Raw genomic sequence first — 25,631 nt, forward strand, 5'->3', positions numbered from 1 at the left:
TGAAAAGTTTACTTCCAGCTGTTTTTGGGTCTTCCACTGAAACTTTCCTAGATTTTTCTTTTTCTTGCCCAAAAAATTTTGTCAATAAGTTTCTGTATTGAACGGTATCTCAAAAACCACTTGACAGATTGTCACAAAATTTTGCACATGTACACTAGACTGAGTCGATTTGGGGTCATTTTTTAATTTCTCAAACCCTGGGGTCTTAAAAGCTTCGTCTTGATCCAAAACTCATCCACGATTTTTTGCAGAATTTTTAAGTAACGTTTACATGAGTAAATTTGAACTTTAAGGTTTGTATGGGAAAATTTAATATTTTGCACTGAAAAATCAACATCGTTTCTGTTTCATTTGTGGAGCCGAGCCAGCGGATGGTTTTTGTGCCAATTTATCAAATTCCTAAGGGAAATTTTCCGCTGAACAACTTTGTCGAAGACCTTAACTTTGTATCTCATTAGGCAAAAAAGTTATAAGCTGTTTAACAGGGTAATGTCTTTTGGCATTGATGAACCATTAATTCAATTGACATCACTGCTGGAGCCTCGCGAAGTATAGCATGGAGAGTAATCATGCAATATCTCGATAGGTACCCTGCAGTGATGTCAATTGAATTTCATGTTTATCAATGCGAAAAGACATACCCCTATCAAACTGCTAATAACTTTTTTGCCTAAAAAGATACGAAGTTCTGGTCTTCGACAAAGTTGTTCAACGGAAAATTTCCCTTAGGAATTTTATAAATTGGCACAAAAACCATCAGCTGGCTCGGCTCCACAAAAGAAACAGAAACGATGTTGATTTTTCAGTACAAAATATTCATTTTTCCCATACAAACATAAAAGTTCAAATTTACTCATGTAAACGTTACTTAAAAATTTTGCAAAAAATCGTGGATGAGTTTTGGACCCGGACGAAGCTTTTAAGACCCCAGGGTTTAAGAAATTCAAAAATGACCCCAAATCGACTCAGTCTAATGTACACGTTACATTACAAGATAGCTTTACTGCAAGTTTAATCAATTTCTCTCCATGGATTTAAAAGTTATTCACAAAACTAAGTGTTGCATTTTTTTTTTCGAATACACTCCTTATCGGTTTGCATGCTATACAGAAGTAATCAAGAAAATAAAGTATTCGTTTTTTGTGAAATTTTCAAACTGTGCAAACAGAATGAGAAAAGTAATAGCGTCAAACGGGGCATCATACAAAAGCAGGGTTAGATGTAACATTTGTATACCACAACACTCATTCAATTTTTATTTCAATTTACTGAAATATAGTTATAATTGAATGATAACAAATTGATGATGACATAGTTTTTAACATCGTGAAAGAGTTTTTAGAAGTTTTTGATTCTCATAAAAATTAAAAAAATCGAGAAATAGATGTACACATTTTTACATTTTTCGATGCTGTAGAAAACTTTACCTCGTATGACGGATTGGTTTAATGATATCACATACAAACTTTATATTGCTTTCATTATCCAATACCGACACTGTTAATGTATAAATATTTTTCGAACAATCACCAAATTTTTTTAAAAAAATATTTCTATAATTCAGTTAGCTGACTGGGGCAAAATGCAACAAAATGCAAATCAGAACTAAATCTCATAAATCGCGTTCTCATATGCTGGGATATGATTGTTTTGCATTATGCGTTTGTTAACATTAAAATTTCATCAACCCCAAGATTTATTTACATGATTTAAGATAATAGAATGTTTTGAAGTATTTTTTACCCCTAAATGTATGCTGCAGAATAACACTTTTTTCGTCAAAACATTTTTGACTGAAAAAATATAAAATTTAATTCGAACAAAACCAAAAATTACTGCAATTAGTGCTTTATTCGTTACGACATCACAAATGTATCAAAAACTTTAAATTTTTAAACCTTTTTATTTGATTTTTCATTAATTACAGAGTTTGTTGCAACTAACCCCTTTTTCTTAGTAGGGTGAAAATCGCATGTTTTTGTAAATTAAAAAATAACTGGTAAAACCAATAATTTTTCTAACTACGTCAGTTTGGTGTCCCATCAACCTTAAAACTTTTGATGTACAAGAGGTATGATTATCTGTAAGCATTAAGATTTTAGAAGCCATTGAAATTGAAAAGTGTTGCATGTTGCCCCAGTTGACGGTATTGAAATAAATTTCGAATACATACATACGTACATGACTGACTTTTCAGTTCATTTTCCTTCAAAATGCGGAATTATGGAAATATAAAGATATAATCATAATTTAAAATTACATTAAAAATGATTAATGTACTCAAATTATTAAGATTATAAACTTTTCCTTTCAAATAATGTTATATTGTTGGCATGTACCTAATTTTCTCGCATTTATGTTTGATGTACATTAATGCGCATTGATATAACACTATCACGCAACAAATAGTAAAATAAAACTAGTGCCAACAAATGAGGCCCTTTTGGCGTCAAGTGCGTAATACAACAATCAAAGAGGCTTGTCAAGAGATGAATGAACTATTTCGTAAACAGTGACGAAATCAGTTTGATTGCAAACTATGAATAGATGTTTTTGTAGGCGTGCCCGTTACAGATAGTTAACAGTTTATAAAACCGTTGCTTACAACTGTTTCATTTTAGTTGTCCTTCAATCGATGAAGAGATTCATTACATACAAAGTGAACAAAAATAGCTTAGGATATTTTAAGACAGGTAACGAATTAATATGTTTTGTGTTCATCAGCTTTGCAAAGGATTCTTATCAACAACGCGTCACTAATAATGTTGTTCATAAAGTTGTGACTCATAACATTTGCCTAACAACAGTGGAACTATACGATCACTTTAGAACTGATTCATCTTGCAGAGTCTTCCACCGACTCCGCACAATTTTAACCCACAAACGCGGGATGCGTTCGAGCAAAGCGCACCGTACTCATTGACATCTGTATCGCACACACCATTATCGTCGAACCAGTACACTCAAAACGACGATGGCATGTCCTACCTGGACCGTGCCATTCATCAGATCATTCAAACAGCCTCGGCCAGAACCAGTAACTTCAGTTCGACTTGTCCACTGGATCAACACAAGTACCGAGCGATGACTGACCTGAGCCAAATCGATATGAACATGAAGCCAAAGCCTCATCAATCGACACCTTCACCCTCAAGCAACGTTCATCATCAACAACAACGATCATCGACATCCGTTATGAATGATCCCTTCCAGCAACGGAATGTGGGAAATCTTAGACAGGCGGTAGTAAATCTTTAATTATTTTTTTAATTATTGGTTTTTGTTGATGTGCTTTGATAACATTGTGCTTTGATTCGCAGACTGCCAACAACATGAGTGAGGGACCGGAAGACGCTACTGCCCGTCTAATGGAGTCACTAGGAATTGAAGAGCAAAATCAACAAGGAGGTACAGAATGGATTGCTCTTTTGAAGGTACGTTTTTGGTCCTCCTAGTTGAGTTTTTAATTTATTAAAGATTGAACAACATTTTCAGGAAGCGGATCGCTACAAATTTACGGCTGATGAACTCAAGGCGGCTTTGCTTCACTGCAGAGATAAACATCCAGTTCATTGGCTCCGAGACAATTGGTTGAAGTTGATCGACACCGTCCAGACGTTGGCAACTAAATATGGGCACGAAAAGCGGGAAAATACAATCGGTACCATCTCGACTTCAGAGGCTCGCGAAGCTCTCAGACTTCATAAAGGTAACATTTGGCATGCCATAACCGAATGTATCGAGCAACGGCAGCGCAAATACAACGAAATAGCGTCGAAAGGCAATTTTACACGTGAGGATATTGTAACAAGTCTAACGGCACATCACGGAAACTTGGAGTTGGCTCTTTTAGAGCTTAGCAAAACTCAGTTGAAACCGTTTCTCATGCGCATTTGGGGTCCACCGAACGGAGTGGACAACGATTCTGGCAATACGTTGCTACAGCTGGCACTGAATGAGGATCGGAGTGGAATCAGTAAGAGAACTCATAAACACCAACCTTAATAATCCATATTGATCAAATTATTTTCTTTCCCCATATTTCTTCCCTTAATTGGTACTCCATACACGAAACCTCCTCGACATCCTTGCCCGGACCCTTCCAGGCACTGAAATACAGGAGTTTATAAGTGCCCATGTAGAGAAACAGCTGCTATCAAATAACGAACCTGAACCTGAAACAAAAAATGTGCCAAATTTGTGTAACGGAACTAGCGCAAACAGTCAAGAAACTGCAGATACTCGCGAAACCAATGGCAATCAAACCAATGGCACTGAAACTCCAGAAGCATCTAACAACGTTGAACAGATCCCTTCCAATACTGTTATCCTGCGAGACATCGAGAAGCTCATCGATCAGATGGAAAAGAACCAGGCTAATCAGAACGAAGAAGTTTTGAAAAACATCCAACACCTGCTGACTCGACTAGTTCAGCACAACGAATCTCGACCGGGATCGCGAGCATCGGTACGTTCTGATTCATGTGAACGTGTATTCGTCAAGAGTCCCATACCACTTCCTCGACAAAACCAATCATCGATCGTCGACGAAACGAAACCCATCTACGAAGACGTGCGAGACTTTATGGCAGAGAACATACAGGAAATACTGCCCAGTCTTGTGAGCCAAGTTCGACAAGAGCTGGAGACAGTACCAATACGTAAAGAGAAGACACTTGAAGACGATATCCGTGAGACATTAATAAACGCCGAATACTCTGAAGCAGAATACTCGACCATCCATGATTTTCCATTCAAAAGAGACATCGAAACCACTGACGACTTCCCACAACAGAAGAATGGAACACGTTCGACAGCATCCCAGGAGTACGATATAGAATACGCGAACATACAAGACTTTTTATCGAGAGCAGTACGCACCGAGAAACTCACCAACGAATTCGAAAGATTCCGTTCCCAAAACTACATCTTTGACAGCAGTTCGGACGAAGCAAGACATACTGCGGAGTCTGACTATTACGATATTGTAGCAGTAAACCAGCGAATTCAAGATTTACTTGACAAAACTAGATCCAGAGAGAACTTACAAAGCCAACAGGAAACCTTGAGCCAACCAGCTCAAGCCGTACCTCAAGTGGAACCTGTTCAAGAGCCCATTTACATGAACACGGCCGAAGTGGCTGCGATTATGGCAGCTGCGGCACCAGAAACTATCGATAAGAAGCAAGGAAAAACAAAGCGTCGCGTGTCAAGAATACCGGCAAACAAAGACAACCATTTCCAGCGGAGACCAATCAAAAGTTCTTCTGAGAGTGACTTCGAAACTGCGATGCTAAGGCATAGGTCTCCGGTGCCCGTAACCCACATAGACCACGTGGAAGAACTTCGACATGTCGTGGACAATCTGGAGAAAATACAACACGAACTTGAAACGACTGCAAATGATGCAGAAACACCCCAGATAGAAACTGAACAACCTGCCTTTGAAATAATTGCTCCTGTGATTGAAACTGCTGCTGTAGAATCTGAAATAGTTGAACGAGTTGAAGCTAAACTTGGTTTTAATCAACCGGATGATTTAAAGCTGGAAGAAACACTTTCGACACCTGAAGTGGTTGTTGAAGATGAAAGATCCGAACCCGTTGCTGAATTGAGCCAACATGTTCAAACAATTAGTATCGAGACAGAAAAAGTAAATGAAGTAAATGAAGCTTCCAAAGAGCCTAGAATAGATGAAAGATCTGAACCCGTTGCTGAATTGAGCCAACATGTTCAAACAACTAGTATCGAGACAGAAAAAGTAAATGAAGCAACCAAAGAGCCTAGAATAGATGAACCGGAACACCAAGTAGCTGCTGCTCCCTTTAATCCTATCGTAGACGAAACTAATCTGGTTCCAAGCCAACCACAAGCGTTACAACAAGCTGAAGAAATTCCCAAAGCTTCTGAAAATCAACCCGTCACTCCAAGCCCTATTATAGAAACTCCCGAAAATACTTCAAGTGCTAACCAACCTGAAACACCCGACACCATTCCATTAGAAAGTGCCTCGCAATCCCCTCCTAAGAGTCCTACAGCACCGACAAACAACCAAGACCAAACCCGGGAAGACCTGTCCAGTTCATCGCTAACCAAACAATCTAACAATCTGTCGGATTTGGTGCTGGATACCAAACGGCTGATCCAACAGATGAAAGATGAGATTGCCTCGGACATGGCTACCATGGAAGACGAAGACGAAATTTACGACGACGAGGAATACTTCGAGGGCGATGAGTACGAAGAGTGGAGCGAGGGAGATGAAAACGTCGAAGAGTGGGATTCGAACGAAGAGTACGACGTGGATGAGAACGGTGATTTTTACGAGTACGAAGACGAAGACGATGATGGCTCAGTGATGTTCAGCGAAATAGCTCCGGAAGATGTTGTTCATCCGGCGTCGGTGGAGTTGATTTCGGATGAAAAACCGGAACTACCGAAGATAAGTGCTGCACTGATCCGAGAGATTGAACGGAACAGTGCATCCGAAGTCAGTGACTTGCCGTTGGATAGTGATTTCAATGATGCAATAAGTGTGATAGATGATTCGGCTGAGGAGATTTCGGAAATTTTGAATTTGGCAGTTGGGGCACTCGAGGGACCTCTGAGTGTTGAACCGGAGGAATTATCGGAAGCTGAAACGGTCCATAATAGTCCCGAGGCAAGCGAGATTAGTGAAATAACTGTGTCATCGGAAATAACGGATGCCACTGATAAAACGTTGGTAGCGGAAGAAAATTTGAACCTCACTATGAAGAATGTGCAGTCTCTGATGAATGCCAAAGCCGTCATTGGAGGGTTTATTCGAACGGCGCAGATACACGAAGGTCAACTTCCAGTTGAGCCGGAGATTCCAATCGAAACGAAAGAGACTCCTGGAGCTGTTATTAACAGTAGTAATGATACAGAAGCTGTACAGACTAGTTCAGCAGAAGTTGTTCAAGAAGGCAAAGATATACAGACTGTAAGGCCTGAACCTGAAATCCAGGTTTTGGAACAACATATCCAGAAAGATCATACGCCTGCTGACCAACAAATTCAGGGAGCTCCCAATCCAACCCATGAACTTGATGCAACAATTGAAATGTTAAACAATGTAGCTAGAGATTTAAGTGCACAACTAGAGCAAGTTTCTCCGACGCCACCAGAAGAAGAACCTAAAGAAAGAGTTGAAAACCAGACAATTGCTGTTGTGCCAGAGTATGCTACCGTAAACAAAAACAACAAAACAGGCTCCCTTGACGAACCAAAAGAGTCTCTGCAACCCTCCAATGAAGCACCAGAATATGTAAACGTAAAGGAGTTGCAAGCGATGTTGGCAGAATCGGACGAAACAAACGACGCGGAACAATACATGATCAGCGGATATGAAGAAACTCCAGAACAAACAAATGAGCCTACCGATACAAAAGTTCCGAATCAAGCACCTTCTATAGTAGTGGATGCTTCAGACCCAATTATTGAGGGGATCAATCAACCGCAGACGGCAACGAGTCTTCCATTGCGTAGAGGCTCTGAGAAACTTGACGTTTCTATTGTTTCTGAGATCACAGAAACGGCTTCCATTGCGAACCTTGAATCTTCAAGCTCATCGGCTGTCACCGTTGTCATTTCAGCTGATCAAACACCGAGTGTACCTCAAGTTGATTCAAAAGACATTACAGCTCTAAAACCAGAAAGCGTTGAAGGAGAAAATGTCGAAGAAATGGCAGGTTCAACACCAGACATTATTGGTGAAGAACCAAAACCACTGGAGGCGGATCTCAAAAAACAGCAATCCAATACAGTCTCTCTAGAAAGAGGACAAATTGAAGCAACCAATAATGTTGAAATTGAAAGTCAACCTGCTGTAGCATCATTGGAACAAAATGCCAGTACGTCTTCAGAATCTATTCCTGGTACGAGTCAAGTTCACACAGTTCAAGAGACTCAAGACGTCCAGACTTCCCAACCTAATACTATATTGGAACAAGTGACTATAACTCAAGTAACAGATGTTGCGATTTCGTCGACACAAATAGCTCCTGAAAGTCCCGGAATCCATCAAACGAACCAAAATGAGCTAAAAACAAGCGAACCCGCTATAAAATCCATCGAGCCGACAGAAGCTACTTCATCACCAACCTCATCAACTATTCAAGACAATTTGCCGTCCCCTCGAATAGCAGATAGTGCTAAGAGAGAGACCAATGAATCCCCGGTAGTTCAGAATTCATCTGACCAGACAGAGCAATCTCAAATCATCACCAATGGAGTTGTTCATGCGACCAGTCCAAGTGCAACAACATCTAGGGAGCCATCTGAAGAGCCTTCAAGTTTCATAGAGATAAACCCATCCCAAGTCATCATTCATGACCCAGCTAAGCAAACATCTGCATCTCAAACATCAAACATTTATGAAAACGTAGAAATAACACCTTCTACTAAACCGGCTTCTTTGAAGGCATCGAAACTAGCTTTGAAGATTCCACCTTCCAGCACCTCTAATGAATCATCAAGCAAAAAGTCTTCATCCTCTCCATCAACACCGCCAACTCCGTCCAGCAAAAAGATCACCACTAAAACCACAAAATCCAAAACCAAAACAACAACAGCCTCAGATACCACAAAATCGAAAACATCCACCACATCCGATTCCTCCAGTCGCAGAAACTCTCTTCGCAAAAATTCGATCGGTACACCGTTTGGCCCCGTGCTGACCAATACCGTCAAGAACATGCAGAAAGAGTTCCTCAGCAAAGCTCAGAAAGAACCATCAAAGACAGTCACCGCAGGGCCATCGAAACCAAAACCATCCAAGCTGGTCCAACCGAAAGCATTCACTAATAATAAGCTTACTAAACCTGTACCACCCACGCAGCAAAACGGCGTGAAGGCATCTACTAGCACAGCCACTAACAGCAAGGAGTCTACGCCCGGCTCGCTGGATCCCGAATCGGGACCAAGTTCTAGCAAGGGAACACCCGGAACTTCTCGGGAAGGTTCCCTAACGTCGGAACAGCGTAAGAAACTACGCAAAAAGTACATGGAAACCTGCTTCAGCGATGACTACATCACCTCGGATGATGACGATGATCCAACTATGACAGTGACCGAAAGCGTTACCGAGAGTTGGACGATCATTCGATCTCTGGTAAAGCCCTATGAACCCAATGAAGAACCACTAGAGGTAGATTGTCTGTTTTTGTTTCAAATTGAGATATTTTAAAGGCTTTTTCAAATTTGTAGATTCAAGCTCAACGTCTACTGGAAGAAGGTCAGGTGCAGTCCTATCAGCAGGCCGAACTTGCAGTTCAGTTGATTGAAATGCGATACGCTCAGGATAATGCTATCTGGGCAGCTACTCAGTGCCACACCATTGAAGAGGCCAAACATCTACTTCAGAAAGAATGCGAACTCTGTCTCGGTACCTTCCCGATGAACGAGATCATTTCGATGCTGAAGTGTACTCATACCTGTTGTTTAGACTGCGCGAAGGTTTATTTCACCGAAGAGATCATGCATCGTTCGATCACCAATTGCAACTGTCCGTACTGCAAAGAACCGGACCTCAACAACTCAGCCGTCACCGAAGACGATGTTCTGGAGTACTTCTCCAATTTGGATATTCTACTGAAGAACATCGTCGACGAGGAGGTTCACGATCTATTCCAGCGAAAACTACGGGATCGTACACTAATGCAAGATCCCAACTTCAAATGGTGTGTCGATTGCTCGTCCGGGTTCTTCGCACGACCAAGACAGAAGCGACTGATCTGCCCGGATTGCGGATCCATCACATGTGCTTCCTGTCGCAAACCTGTGAGTTACACTTCAATTTTTTCTGTAAAGATTTTCCTTTAATAAACGTCATAAATTTCTAGTGGGAATCCCAGCACGAGGGCCTCTCGTGCGACCAGTTCACCGCCTGGAAGGAGGCCAATGATCCGGAACTCCAGGCCCAGGGTGTAGCGCGACACCTGCAGGCCCACGGTATCAGCTGCCCGAACTGCAAGTTCAAGTATTCGTTGTCCCGTGGTGGGTGTATGCATTTCACTTGTACCCAGTGCAAGTTCGAGTTCTGCTTCGGCTGCAACAAACCGTTCATGATGGGCGCCAAGTGTGACGTATCGCCGTACTGTGCCAAGTTGGGTCTGCACGCACATCATCCGCGGAACTGTCTGTTCTATTTGCGAGACAAGGATCCTAGGGATCTGCAGACACTGCTGACGGTATGTTACATTGAGAATGTACACCGAAATTTCAAAAGTTCATCATTTGTTTCGAACCTCACAGATGCACAGCGTGACGTTCGATACGGAACCGTCGGAAATTTTCAAGCGGGAGTTGCTGGCAAACGAAGGCAGTATGATGAAATGTCCCATTCCATTGCAAAAGGAAACGCCAGCCGGGCTGATGGATACAATCTGCAACGGAGAGGTTCCGGAAGGTTACGCCGGACTGTGCAGGTATTTTGATGTTGTTTCCGTGACAAAATGGCTTAGTTAAAGTTGATGGAACAGTCACAAAATACATAATCCGAATTTTGAGATTGGTAGCAATGCAGTAATCGCTCCTGGTTATAATCTAATGGTCAAAATCTTAAGTAGCTTTCTATCCACACATGATTATGTATTTTGCGAATGTCTGCTCCATTGTCCGTTAGATTCCGTTCATTGAGTTGGGAGCGATGAAGATTTTCTTGCTGGATGTTGAACAAGGTAAACCTTAACAACGTGTCTGAAAATTCATAGAAACTAAAAAATGATGACATCACAATTTGAATTCATGTCCGATCCTCCACTGTCTTAACCATTCTGGAAGGTTAGGTAATGTTAGAAAAGTTGGGGAACTAAAACCATTAACCACCAACAATCAAAAATTGGGAAACTACAACCATTGCACAATGGGCATACAAAAACAATCTCTTATTCCACTTTCTAATAATTATGAAACCTTCGTAAAAGCTAAAATTTGTTTCACTTCTTAAGTTTATTTGAATAAGAAACAAACACCACCCAACTTTATGTAAAATTCTTTCTAACTTTCTAGCTCTCGAAATGCATTGATAAGATATGTTGTCTTGTCAGCCATTTCGTCAAACGGCCGTAGGCACATTAAGGAATACGTTTCCCTACTGTAATTTCATGTATGCCCTATTTACACAAGAAAAGGCAAACAGTACATAAGTTAATTGATTCCTTATTTGATTTCTCACTACCTAAACACGAGTTTTGGCAAAGAGAAAATAAGATATTTAGTATGCTAGAATGCCCTTCGAACTAAACAATGTACCTGTAAGTTTCCAACGCATGATGAAGACGATTTAACCCAGTTGCAACAAAAAATGTATGAAAAAAAAAATGAAAATCGCATTTAATTTTTTTTTTTCTTGATTTACATCACTTCCTACTGTTTAAAATGATTTTTAGGGGGAAATAAAAAATCATAAAATGAAGAGTTAAGATAAATTTAAGATTTTTTCAGACAATTTATCGGAATTGCAGTCGGGCTTAAGCAGTTCTAACGAGCTAAAAGAGCGTATGAGAGAATGTGAAGCAACGACAATAGCAATCGCTAGCACAACTGTCTTCTAAAGTATCTCTATCTAGATCCTTATCAAACTGATGGGCGTACCTTAGGAAAATTTCCCCAGTTAGTTTTATTTAGAATTTGTTGGAGATATAAATAAGTATTGTAAGAACAAAACGTAAACTTAACCACTCATTCTGATCGAGATCCCCTCTCTTGCCATTCTTTGCCCATTCGTTTTTTTTCTCTAGCGCTCATTACATTGAATACTTAAGCCTCCTGATAACCCAAAACTGCATCGATCCGCTTTCGATCCTGAACACCGATGATCTTGAGTCGCTGGTCAAGCGGGCCAACAAACGGATGCCCCCGCGACCATTCGGACTCTTGGATGGAATCTATCGGGATTATTTGGCGCAGGTGAGCTTGGGCTAAAGGCCGGCCATTACTAAGAGTGTGTTTTCTTTTCTTTTTTCTTCCTTCTTGGTCTCGTCTCCGCCCGGGTGCCCCTCCTTTCCAGAACGCATTACGTCGAGTATCTGGTAGGGGTGGTGTCCAAGGCACAAATTGACCCGCTACCAATACTGGACCTGACCGATTGTGTCCAGGAATTGCGTAGGAGGGGCATAGCGCTGCCGGAACGCGGTCCCTGGGATACTGACGAAATCTACCGCGAAATGTGTCAGAAGGTGAGACGGCGTCATCCGAAGGTTTTAGACCTTCAACTAGCACCCGTTCATTTCTAAAAGATACTAACCTAATTAACCCGAAAGCGAATTGGTTCAAAACTTATACTAGCATTACGCCATGAATGATATGCATGTACTGCATTTGAGACTTAGTTCTAGCTATACAACTACTAACAGAACTCAATCGCACTGGACATGAAGCGAACGCAACCCGACAAGTAAGTCGATTGACGACTTTTGCATCATTCTCTAGGATCTAGAAACTTTTTGCATTACCCATTAGATGAAAAGAAACCACAGACGAAGCAAAAATCTATGATGAACTGACATCTTTTCTCTACTTCCAGATCGTAAAGGATCAAATCCCACTGAATTAAAAAATACTTCAGTATCATCATTACGAGGCACCAACAGAGAAAAATTAACAAGAGAAAATAATCGAATGCTGTCATCGTAAGAAAATACACATAATTTCCACCATCGAGCACATGTTGCCGGAAAAGCACATCTTATTGTTAAGTTTACTGTTGAATCCATTCTCACAAAAGCCAACAAATAAACTGTTACACTTTTCTTTATGCGAGACCTACTTCATAAGTCTTTTTCTTATCGTTAATCATCGCACATGTTACACACTTCATTTACTCTTTATCAGTGATTATTAGCAAGTAATTACACTCTCTTACTCTTATTGAATAAAAACAAAAAAGGTAATACAGTTTGGTAAGAACCATAAGAAAAAATCTCTAGACTTACTTGAGCAAAAGTTTTAATCGTTCGCTCGCCGTTTGTTCCTTCTGCCCTGATGATGACATCCCTTCTGATCGTTGCTTCAACAGATTGGCCAAAGCAGTAAGCCTGTTGGTGTTCTGGAGTCCGGAAAGTTGGTTGGTCTTTTTCTTACCTTGTGGTATTGCTTTCCCTAGCGCGTTTTTGTGCTTCGGTTTGGTTTGATGAGGTTTTTTCTTTCCGGTTGAGGAACCTGATTGAGATTTTTGCGAAACGTTTGATTTGAAATTGTTTTCAGGTTTTGGTTCCACCGAACGTTTTTTCTCCGTAATTGGAACATGTGTTTCGTGTGAGCATAACGTGCAGGTATATTTCTGAAATGAATATAATGAAATAAATTTGAAACTTTTTTCAGTCTTCTGTGGAAAAAATGTGCTTTTCCACGATAATCAGTTATAAAAAAACTTTGATGAATGTTACAAAAGATCCCGAAATAACTCGTTGTCACTGTTTATGGTTGATACATTGTTTGCCAGTAACACATCCCCAGTAATCAAAAGTTTGATGAAACGAGCTCTTGAAAGCTTATTAAGCCTTTGTTAGGACACTTGAAAACGCTTAACTTAAATCAAAATGAAAACGCAACATCAGCAAAGTTATCTAAAAGTGATGCCAAATGGAACCAAAAAGCATGCAGATAACGGAAATATTCCCTAGGTGGAATACGTACGTGCTTGAATTCCCTCGGGTACTTCCCTTTTACTAAGCCAAATGTGAACTTCGAAGGATACTTTTTTTTGTAAATCGTTTATTTGAAACGGCTCATACCTTAAGGTTTTAAGGAGCCAAACTCGTTTTTTTACAAATTATTTCTTAGCTTAACACTTTTATTTAAGAGGAAAAGAAAGATAGAAAGGGAAACATTAAAAGAAAAGAATCATAGGCGAAGATCGATAGCTTTAAGGAAAAGGTACATTTTGACAAAATCGACGGGAATCGACAAAAACATTGGCTCGTTGAACATCACCAGTTGACAGAAACCAGTTGAAACCTATTTTACCAACGATTGAACGAGCCAGCATAAAGCTTGCTTTTTACTCTTTCACAGATTACTATATGAATGGCAGCGGCAGCTAACCGGAGTGAAATTGGAGTGAAGGCTACTGTTTTCTCTGTTTAGCACATGAGAAATCCTACACCGGGATTGCAAGCATCGCCAATGAACAACGACCTGACTAGTTAATACAAGGAATTAAAACCAGAGCACCGTCAAATAGGCAATTCCTCCAAACTTTCAGTATTTAGGTACTCCAAACTTTCAGTATTTATAAATCGTTAGGAAACCTTTGGGACTGAAAAGCATGCCTGAAACTTTCCAACGCATGATGAATAGGCATACATATCAGCACCACCCAAGCAACCAAAAGTCGCGTTTTTACTTAACGCCAAACTCTTAAGTTCACATTTGGCTGAAAAAATGTTTTACGGGAACTCCAGGTGACTCTTGTCGCGTAAAAGTTACTCAGGAACTTCTATCGCCCTTTGAAAGAATAAACTATCGATAACGGAACTTCTAAGTGCATTTAATGGAAATTCCCTCAAGAAGGTCGATAACGTTCTCGTAACATTCTAAAACGCACCATTAAGATACTTGAAGTTATTTTGAAGAACCTATATGGGAATTCTAAGCGACATGTCAAAAATGTCTTTCGAGAAGGTCGATAACGTTCGCGTAACATCCTAAAACGCACCATTAGGATACTTGAAGGTGTTTTAAAGAACCTATATGGGAATTCTAAGCGACATGTCAAAAATGTCAGTCAATTTCTTGTCATGGTATTTGTTTTGTTTATATCTGTACTGATATTTACAAATGGAATTCAAGATTTTTTCGAATTTTTCTTATAAATGTTAAGATATTCGAATAAATTTTCGATAATGCGAATTATTGTTATTATTCATATTGTGTACTGAAAGTCCTTCAAACGACAGAAGGAACAAACTATTGACCATCAACCTATTCAATCATCTCAAATGATATTGAATTTAAATACTAATTATTACAATGGCAATGAACTATTGCTGGATTGGTCGAGAGGCTGGTGAGTTTCATTGCAATCTAGAGAGCAGCGGTTCAATTCCCTACACAGCAAATTTTTTTTTGCTGGAAACCAGCAAAATTTTGCTGGTTTTTGTCCCGCTGACTTTCCAGCAAATTTTCCAGCAATTTAAAGTGCTGGAAAAAACAGCAAACGTTAATGCTGGTTTCCAGCAATTCAAATTGCTGGAAAATCAGCAATCCAGATTGCTGGAAACCAGCTATTTCTTTCAACACAACCGGCTGTATTTAGTATCAAATTTATATTTCAATTCAAATTTAAATTTTGATTACTGGCTGTACATAAAATGAGCAATAAAAACAATTATTTTCTCCCAATTTTTAATAAAGGGATACATTTGTTTCCAGAAACACGATTTTTTTTTCAATATTCTGTATATAGCATCGGCTTTGGGGAGGCAGCTTTGTGTCAAAGTGTTGATCATCCGCCACCTGTAAGAATAATTTTGATTAGAATCTTTTGTAGAATATCTACCTGTCCAATAAAAACTCACGCTTGACTTGATATCTTGTTGCTAGAATATAGAGGAAAATAAAATAATTATATTAATCTAACCAAATTTCATAAAATAGAGTCTCACCTTGCTTCAGCGCAAGGTTCTTAGATATACTAGGTTCTCCGACTTTCACAGTAAGTAGGCGAGGAGTGAGCGGGGCTCTCAATGAGTTTGTTTACTTTTTGCTCAGCTTTTCTGTGGTTTGTTGGTAAACACACTTCATGAGTTCCGCTTAGTTGCATAGCCTACATAGCCAAAATGGCTGAATCGGGAATTCGTTATTCGGGAACACCTCCTGAATATATACCCACCTTGCTTCAGCGTACGGAAACAAACAGACTCCAATTTGACAACTCGATTGCTGATTTTCCAGCAAACTAAATCAATTGCTGGAAAGTCCAGCAATTTGAAAACCGATTGCTGATTTTTCAGCAAAAATGACAAGAACACAATCGAATGCTGAAACATCCAGCAATTCGAAAACCGATTGCTGGTTTACAGCAAAAATTTGGATTGCTGAACGTTTCCAGCAAATTTTTTTGCTGGAAATCGAGGCAAAAATTTACAGTGTAGGCATGTAAGCAGCTTTTGTAATCAAAACAATATAATTAAAACCAATGAGATAGACCATGATAGACCGGCAACCTAGCAATCTGACATCTGGTTGTCAGAGCAATCTGTCAATCGGATTTTTTTTTCGGCGCGTAGAAGTTTCTTGACATTCTCTTAGCAGCTGAATAGCGGTCTCTACAGCTACCCAAACGAACTTGAAAGTAGCTTTAAGAACTTAAATTTTGGGCTGATTAGCATTCCTTCAGACACAAACGAGAGCTGATTAAGCTTCTATGGAACCTTTTTAAGGGAATTATGGTTGCTTGGGCCAACACGTGAAAAGGGTCTATGTTCATTTATGACGTTTCGAGAAAAACGCGTTTTAAAATTTTGCATTTTTTTTTAAATCGCTAATTAAATTTCACGAGGAATCGTGTAAGTCTATTTGGTCAAAACGGTGCGTAGGATCATTCTAAATATGTTTCTATCGATACGACGGTGTAATCATGAACAAAAAGCTCGCAATTGTTTATAGACCCTAGCTGGAGTATGAAATTCGTCTAAATGTTTTGTAATATATTTCTGAGTTACGTCCTGATCGAAATAGTATGTCCGTTAAATCCCTTGCCATAACAGACTCAAGCTTAAAGTTTCAAAAGCTATCTTTTCGACGCTTGACGCGACATCTCTCAGTCTCTAGAGGCAACCGCGCTAGGCTTCCGAGCTTCTTAGTTGAGTTCCACAGGCGATCTCATTCAATTTTGCAACCGACTAAACGAGTTTGCAAAAAGAGGCTACGTGGTAAAAAAATTGCAAGTACCACCAATGTCCTTGAGAAAAAAAAAAAAAGAAACGGACAAAAGCCCATGAGTTAGGGATTCTGGAATGCGATGTGACACACACAACTGCCGAGGGCTCTGCCCTCGATTGCAGCGACTTAGCTTGGGGTAGGGGTTAGCTAATCGTCGTCGATTATCGCAGCCTCATTTGGTAGAACTCGCTCGGCGGTGAAGATCAGGGCTCAGCACTGTGCCAGTTAGCCATTGCACGAAACTGTAAGTGCAATCACGTGCAAATATAAGCCAGTCTGAACATGTGGAGTGCTTAAACTAATTATATTTGTTTTATTCTAAATATGTGCTTAGGTTGATTAGTTGTCTGCAAGTACGTTCGTAGGCAAATAAGTGTTGCTCCGATCTTGAGCGCATGGCAGAAGCCCAGATTAAGTAAGGTCTAAGTTCCATCCGTCTTTCAAATTGAAACTAAATTATTAAAATGTTTAGGTGACCACGTGTGTGATTCGAAAAATTTCACAAATCCGCCGAAGGGTGGAGATAAAGAGTATAGCCAGCAGGTAATATTCTAGGTGTATAATATTACCATTTGTCGAACTAATTAACCCGTTGAACACAGCCATCCCATCGTTCAACGTGGGCGTTTGCTGGGAGCTGAAGGTCACATTTATCGCTCAGACTGTGGCGATGTTGATCCTGAGAAGTTGGCAAACAGCATCCTGAGTCAACTGTGGAACACGTGTTTCTACTAATAAAGCATCGACCGAGCTATCGCTACCAATAGCTGGAGAGCCGTCAAAAGGTGGTAGGAAAAACCGCTACTCTCCCTGTGGTCCATTGTAGAAACCGGGTTCTCTTGGTCACTTCCGGCGAGTCTTCAAGCCAATTGTCGCCACGTGCTGCTCGCTACAGTTTCTTCGAAACAATCAACCATCCAGCGTTACGGTTTAGCCAAGATCACAACCACCTCGCGCATGCGGTGGCTTGGCTAGTTGTTCTGATTCTGGAGCCGAAGAATCAGCAGGTTTGGAACCAACGGCACACCACATCACAAGGTCAGATTAGATATAAGGAAATTGTATTTAACCATTAAGAGCTAATAGTTTTCGTGACGTCACATAGGGAATGAGGATCCGTTTGAATACAGCTGTTAAAATCATTCCAAATTTTGTTATGCTCTAGAGTGTTTTGGTTTTGTTTGAATCCGTTGACAATTATACCATTTTGGGGTTGTGTGGGAGTAAGGCTTGATTGTGTCGCAGGGTTTTGGGTGTCGCATCAATTTCCAGAAATTTTGAAGTTTAGGGCCGCAACTCGGTTGGTCGGTTGGATTATTGAATGTTGATCTAGTAGTTCTTAACTGTAAGCCCGCCTTGAACTGAGTCTCAAGCCGGGACGGAAGACACGCATCGACAGCCTCTTGGGTTTCTGAGAGTGGCGCTTAAGCTGTTGACAGCTCGGGTACAAACACATTCGTTACAGTTTTATACACCCTTTGCTTTGTACTGTACACGGACACTCAGAAAAATACTATTATGTATGCCATAAGATTCTCTTATGAGGTGGCGCCATAAGAAAAATTAATGAAATTCATAAGATTGTCTTATGACGCGAATGAATTCTGAAGATGAACGCCTACTTCAATGAGAGGTTGTTGCTTTTCATAAGAGATTCTTATGGAAACAGTATATCACTTTCTAATAAGAAAAATTCTCGATACTTCGTGCTGAAAACATTCACTTTATTGTTTGCCAAATTCGTTTAAAATTAAATCCTGCATTGTCTCCATCAGCAGCGCATCAACAGACAGCTCCATCAAAGTTTTTTTTTGCCGCATCTAAATCTTCGACCTTTCGTTTTTTGCCGATCAGCTTGCTGAAAAGTAAACAAATAATGTATTTTAGTTTACTAATATATTCAACGTTCACACCAAAAACATCAAATCGAACTTACCATTCCGGAGATAACAATAACATTTAACATTAAAGGAAAACTATAATAACTATGAACTGGCGATTGCTTCGTACTGTTAGATGATGAAAAAAAACTGATGCTATGAATGAATGTGTTCATCATTTTTTCACAATGCCGTTTCTTCTATTTTTCATAAGAACATCGTATGAGAATTGAAAGAATTTCATAAGACTCTTATGAACAATTAGTTTGGGCGCAAAAAAGTGGTTCATAAGATGTATCTTATGAAATTTATAATAAGATTTCCTCTGAGTGGACAAAAGCAAACAACCCACTGTACTACACCGAAAAAACTTTTCACATTAACGCTACGTGAAAATGTACATGGATTTTGCCATCATGAAAATCACGTGGAACCTACGTGAATTTCAGGTATCAATCAGAGCTCGCACAGCAAGCAAAATTCACGTAATTTTCATATGCGCTGTAGGTGAGTTCTATTTGAAGGGTGTGTGGAAATAACGCAGATCGAATGCTTCTTCTGCTACATGCCTTTCACATAAATTTTGTTAAAGATGAACGTACACGCAGCGAAAAGATTTTTTATTTCAAAGGAAAGTGCCGCAAAAACAAAGAATTTTTTCCTTTGATTTTGGGATAAATAAAAATTCCTTTGATTCAAAGGCATTTTTCTTTGTTTCAAAGAATTTTTCTTTTGAAAAATCTTTGAATCAAAATATTAATGCTTTGAAACAAAAAACAGTTTCATTTGATGCAAAGTTGTTTTCGTTTGCTACAATGTAATTTAGATTTAGATTTAAAAGGATTTGTTCATTGAATCCTTTTCCTTTTATTCCAATTGGAAGAAATATTTTCTGTTGTCCCGAAGTTTTTATTAGGAATTTTGAATGATAAAAAGAAATAATTTGCATCTTAAATTCATTCTTATTCGCAAAATTAACACAAACACTGGTTCACTATAATTGAATCATCCGGTCCTAATTTTGGCCTGAGGGCATTCTTCTTCGGCCGCTTAATATACTACCGGAAGCAGCTCCGGTTGCTAGCTTTAGTGGTCATCCAATTGGTGATTACCGCTGAAGATCGGGCCGAAGATAATCAGACCGCTGGATTTGGGACGGAATCAGCCGTGGTCCTGTAACAATGCAAGAGTTTATATAAAATCTTAAACATTCACTTTTTGATTAATGGATTAACACACACTTACCATTTTTCATCCTGAAGCCTCCTAAAAAGCTATCTCAGATCCACTGGTTTTGATTTTCAACACAGCCGGACAAAATTTATTCGAAATTCGGTTCTTGCTCACTCCAAAAAATCTTCTAAGTTTAATGTTTTAATTTAAAGAAATTATCCCTTTCTTTTAAAAATAATTTTCTTTGGTTGAAAGAAAATTTACTTTGTTTTAAACGAAATGTGCAATTGAACAAATTTCTTTTGAATCAAAGAATTTGAATAAAATCAAAGTCCAAAATTATTCAGTTAAAAAAATTAATTCTTTCTTTCAAAAATTATTCATTTGAATCAGAACGATAATTCATGGATTCAAAGAAAACAGAAGTTTGATTCAAAAAACTGAATGTTTTGAGTCAAAGTCAGTTTTGTTTTGTATCAAAATCCAAGTTTTCTCTGCGTGTAGGTTAATGTAGTTCGAACAAATAAATAAAAATGATTTGATTTTGTAGACACATTTTATTTTCTGGAATAATTGATATAACACCAAGCACGCACTGTACACTTCACTTATTAACTTTTTTTTATTTAAAAATATTTCGCCGCGACAATTTCATTGATGTCCCTTCTTAGCCGTTGCCTGTTCGTCCCAGCTGTCCAATTCCAAATTCTGTTGAAAAGGGCAAAGATGTTAACAAAAATCACACAACAAAATTTTTAGCTATGGGGGATTTTTTTTTATTATCTGACGGGTTTGCGCCGGGGGTCTTCAGATTTTCCCCAAAATTGAAAATGTGGTTCATTTTTGCGACTTAAAAACACATGTATTTTTTCAGATTTCTAACACTTTTATTTTTTGAGTTAGCTTCGGTTAGATTTTTTTGTAAATAAAAAATAACCATTTTTCAAAGCTACATAACTCTGTTGTTTCTCAACGAAAATTATAAAATAGCACATCAAAATGCATTGAAATTTTATCAGCTTTCCAAATAGAATAGTTGAAAAAAATAAAATAATGACCTTCAACATGAAAAGTTGTAAATAAACTTTAAATGGCGTCTAAAAGTACCGTCTGCACCACCGAATATTTTGCGAAAAATACCATTGGGCGGCATCCATAAATTACGTAACGCAAAAAATGCACTTTTTTGACCCCCTCCCCCCCGTATGTCACAAATCGTAACGCTTCGACATACCCCCCTATGAAAATTACGTAACGATGACTATAACCCCCCCCCCTCCGTCTTCCCATGATTTTAAACACTGATTTTCGAATAAAAAAAATAAGTAACATAATTTTTTAAATGTTCTTCAAATCGGAATTATTATCCATCCAAATCGCTTCTTAATACTCATTGGTGATACCTCTCTGATAAAATAAATTAATTGTCTTATTAAGAGTTGTTCGTGCTTGTTAACTGGTGATCTACCTTGTTTACTTTATTTTGTTCAAGCAGCATTACTTGTTATGCAAAATATACGCAACTTCATAATATTCGTCGGAATAATCCGAATCAATGGAGAAAAAATAGTAAAATTTCCTTCTAAAGATTGGCTTGAGTTCTTGGGGGTGAATGTACCTAATATTCGGTTTTCCAACGGTTATTTCACGGATATCCTATACACGTTTAGTCTATCTTAGAATCTTAGAATAGGAATGGTTACTAACCAGTTTAAATCTTGTTAAAGCTTACAAATTTTAAGCTGATTTTGGTTTGCTTATCATTCAGAAAAAATTGCATGATATCAAAAAACCTGCGGTTAAACTGAAATTGTTTTAGGAAAAAAATCGTTACGTAACGATGAGCATACCTCCCCCCCTCCCCTATGTCACAATTTGTAACGCTAGAGCTTACTCCCTCCCCCCCCTAGGAGCGTTACGTAATTTATGGATGCCCCCTTGTGTAACTCGATTCATGATGCAACTTTCATCTGAAGACACCAAAGTGGGCCATTAACACCTTGAAGAGTTATGAAAGAAATAATGGCAATAAATCTCTTTTTTTGCATCAAAAACAAACAATGGTCGAACAACTGCACTCACATATGGAAATAGCAAGCACTTCTAACAACATGGAAACAAAAGAACTTATCAAAGCTGGTAAAAAACACTATTTTTTCGTCCTTTTCAGACTGCCCCTACTCGCATAACAGTCCCATAAGAATTTTCGTCATTTTAGGTCAACATAAGGCTTCAACATAAAAGACTAAAAAAGAGGTTTTGTTCTTGAAATTTCGAAAAAAAAATCAATTCGTGGCTGTCCTATATGAAATATACCTGAATAACAGTCCCATATGTGAAATGCCACGGATTTGGTTACTTTTCAATGTTTCTTTCGGTGAAATAGTCTTTGGTTTATTGCTTTGAATCATTTAAACATTTTTTAACTCACTTGATGTCGAATGATGCACACTAGTTTTCGAAGGCAGGTCTGATTTTCTTAGGAATGACTTCCTGAGCGAAAAACTATCGGATGCAATCAAAAATCGTAAAAAAATTCAACTTACAATGTGGAATTCATGATATTTTTTTTTTGCAAAAGTATGTTTCTTTTTCTGACAATTGCATTTAGAAGTTCAAAAATGATCAAATTTAAGTCTTAGAAAGTAGCTTGGTGAGAAAAATATATTTTGTATGGGACTGTTATGCTAGTAGATTCGAAAAAGGTTTCAAATATGGTCGATTAACAGTCCCATAATGAACATAAATGGTGCTCTCGACCTTACCAATAACCCAATTTCGAAAATTTCAGGACTAACGATTTATTTTGACAACCTAGAAACGATTTTCGTTTATGCTGAAAGTAATTTAAAAATATATTCCAAAACAGAAAAAGCTGATTGTCTCGCTTGCTTATTTTTGTATGTGGGACTGTTATGAAAGAAGGGGCGGTAGATTGTTGCAGCTTAACTGACTTCATGTTATACCCAAAAATCTAATAACGTATTCCTTTCTACCCAGTTTTGCACCAGGTCACAACAAGTTATACACATTTTACTGTCATTTTTAGAAGTTTGTGCGCTAAGTTTTGCATCCGTAATTCCCCAGATTTGATTTAAAATGGACGGTGGAACACTGAAGATTCGTTTGTGAGCGATCGAGGTAGCAAAACACTGACGACGAATTATGTTCGTTCTAGTATGGTAAACCTCAAAACTGGGCGAATGTAGAAAACGAATACGGTAAAAGTATCATATTTTAATCATTTTACAGCTTTACAGCCGATATAAAAACTATGTAAAGCACGTCTATATTTCATTTTTTTAATTACATTTTTGTGATCCCAAACACAGGGACTGAACCTGGACTGAAATTGGCATTGATTATGCTTCACAATGATCTTTGATCGAAAAATTAATAAGTTATATAGTATATGACCAGGTTGTAAAAGCAACATTCCCATTATTAGTTATATCACTTAAACAAGTAAAGTCAGTTTTGCTGCAAACACTCTACAAAGTACAAAAAAGTAGTGTTTTTTACCAGCTTTGGTAAGTTCTTTTGTTTCCATGTTGTTAGAAGTGCTTGCTATCTCCATATGTGAGTGCAGTTGTTCGACCATTGTTTGTTTTCGATGCAAAAAAAAGAGATTTATTGTCATTATTTCTTTCATAACTCTTCAAGGTGTTAATGGCCCACTTTGGTGTCTTCAGATGAAAGTTACATCATGAATCGAGTTACACAATGGTATTTTTTGCAAAATATTCGGTGGTGCAGACGGTACTTTTAGACGCCATTTAAAGTTTATTTACAACTTTTCATGTTGAAGGTCATTATTTTATTTTTTTCAACTATTCTATTTGGAAAGCTGATAAAATTTCAATGCATTTTGATGTGCTATTTTATAATTTTCGTTGAGAAACAACAGAGTTATGTAGCTTTGAAAAATGGTTATTTTTTATTTACAAAAAAATCTAACCGAAGCTAACTCAAAAAATAAAAGTGTTAGAAATCTTAAAAAATACATGTGTCTTTAAGTCGCAAAAATGAACCAAATTTTCAATTTTGGGGAAAATCTGAAGACCCCCGGCGCAAATTGTCAGATAATAAAAAAAAATCCCCTATGTACTTACGAAAAATCAGTTCCATCACCCGTAATTTCTCTAACTGCCTGCAATAACTTTTGAATGGAAGCCATATTGAGAACTGGTGTTCTTTCACATAGATTTTATATGAGTAAGTTATTTAGAGCTACGTGAACCTCACATAAAATGCACCAAATCCGTTTGTGCTTGGCGGATCACTGGATTTTCATGTAAATCGAATGTGCCCTTGTGTTGACAGCAAACGGCTATGTGAATTTCACGTACGGATCAAGTGAATTTGTATTAACATTCAAATGATTCACGTAAGTCAAGCAAAAATTCACGTAATCAGCGCCTACGTGAAAATCCAGGTGAATTCAACGTTTGCTTTTCGGATGAGTGTACCCACTACTGGGTTGATTTGGCATTTAGCCCAAAGTACGTTATAGTTTTGGGTGGGTGAAATTGATGTACTCAGGGTCAGGGTCAAAGAGGGACCGAGTGTCCCCCCGAGACCCCCGGTGTCTCCGGATCAGGGCACACTTGGTTGTTCAAATTCTTAGGTAAAAAGAAATACAATAATTTACCTGACAATGCCCAAAAACGGGTAGAAAATAATTTAGCACAACCAGAAAACACCCGGAATAGGGTAGGTAGACCCAAAAAAACAGACAACGGCACAACTGCCGAGCATTCGGAGGTTTTTGCTACCTAGTAGTAGCTTACCAAACCCGGACAATATAAGGGAGGGAAACGATACACATTCATCAATCGAAAACGTTCGCTGAAGCAGGTAGTAAGTTGCTATCGAAATACTGGTATATGAACTTTTCATTTACCGTGGTTGAATTAAAAGGAATCTTTCGATTGCTTTGATTCAGTTGAATCATTCAACCAAGTAGGCTCATACCACAACAGAGAATATTGACTTCTGAATCTGATTCAGAGATTTTTGAAAAAAAAAAATCTGCAGGATTATTTGTAACTGATTCTGCTAATTTTGAAACTTAAATTTTGAAGCTTGAACCAGGGCGTTTAGAAAAAAATAGTACCTAGATAATAAAAAATAAAAAAAAACATTGATAGAACTTACCACAAAATAGGTGTTCGATGAAGCCGGCACCGTTGATATGGTTTTCCGTTTCGACTGTTTTCCTCGGGATACCTCACCGGCTCGGAAGTATCCGTGCATCCAGAGCGTCTTACACTTTCTGCACATCCATTTGTCGTTGGTCTTGTCAATATCCGCTCCTTTCGATGCCGTTAAGCTGTAATTGATGGTTTTCAATGATTAAATTTCAAAGAAAATAAGTTGTGGTGATTTGTTTTAACTTACGCCAGAGCAGATTTCAGCACCATTTGGAAACCATTCTCGTTCGGTAATTTCTGAGCAAATTCCCACAAGTATTCATTCATTTTCGGAAAAAATCACCGGTCGAACGCGCACTCGTTATTTTAAACTTGATTTGTTTACAAACAAAGCGCACGTGCAGCTAGCAAACAAAAAAACCTCCCAAGAAATATTTCACCACCCCCAGCTTTCGGTTGAAAAATTTCCCGCTACAGCTGTTTCGCTTCGCGGCTGTCAGTTTGACAGCGGCGCGCT

The 25,631-nt window shown here is 38.6% G+C and overlaps 2 protein-coding genes across 10 annotated transcripts in view; one reads left to right on the top strand and one right to left on the bottom strand.

Annotated features, from left to right (window-relative positions):
- LOC129744031 (E3 ubiquitin-protein ligase lubel) overlaps positions 1–12,934 on the top strand; it is a 64,533-nt gene extending 51,599 nt beyond the window's left edge. For 5 of the 8 annotated variants that reach the window (XM_055736346.1, XM_055736350.1, XM_055736353.1 and 2 more), the window contains 9 exons: positions 2,848–3,246; positions 3,321–3,434; positions 3,496–3,976; positions 4,107–9,169; positions 9,229–9,801; positions 9,864–10,211; positions 10,276–10,448; positions 12,032–12,200; positions 12,548–12,933. In XM_055736346.1, the coding sequence (XP_055592321.1) occupies positions 2,848–3,246; positions 3,321–3,434; positions 3,496–3,976; positions 4,107–9,169; positions 9,229–9,801; positions 9,864–10,211; positions 10,276–10,448; positions 12,032–12,200; positions 12,548–12,577 (7,350 nt within the window). In that variant the 3' untranslated portion in view covers positions 12,578–12,933. Of the gene's footprint in view, positions 1–2,847; positions 3,247–3,320; positions 3,435–3,495; positions 3,977–4,106; positions 9,170–9,228; positions 9,802–9,863; positions 10,212–10,275; positions 10,449–11,762; positions 11,932–12,031; positions 12,201–12,547 lie in introns of all 8 variants that reach the window. The other 3 variants (XM_055736347.1, XM_055736349.1, XM_055736354.1) reach the window with 3 other exon arrangements.
- LOC129744032 (uncharacterized) lies at positions 12,681–25,496 on the bottom strand. 2 transcript variants are annotated; one of them, XM_055736355.1, is made up of 3 exons: positions 25,362–25,496; positions 25,119–25,293; positions 12,681–13,303 (listed from the first exon to the last, which is right to left on the bottom strand). In XM_055736355.1, the coding sequence occupies exons 1-3, from the start codon at positions 25,439–25,441 to the stop codon at positions 12,953–12,955; spliced, it is 606 nt and encodes a 201-aa protein (XP_055592330.1). In that variant the 5' UTR covers positions 25,442–25,496; the 3' UTR covers positions 12,681–12,952. The 2 variants fall into 2 exon arrangements, with proteins under 2 accessions (XP_055592330.1, XP_055592331.1); XM_055736356.1 differs by lacking the exon at positions 12,681–13,303 and adding an exon at positions 20,602–20,669.
- Positions 25,497–25,631: the final 135 nt, after the last annotated feature.

This window comes from Uranotaenia lowii, chromosome 2 (genome assembly GCF_029784155.1).
Source record: "Uranotaenia lowii strain MFRU-FL chromosome 2, ASM2978415v1, whole genome shotgun sequence".
Taxonomy (NCBI): domain Eukaryota; kingdom Metazoa; phylum Arthropoda; class Insecta; order Diptera; family Culicidae; genus Uranotaenia; species Uranotaenia lowii.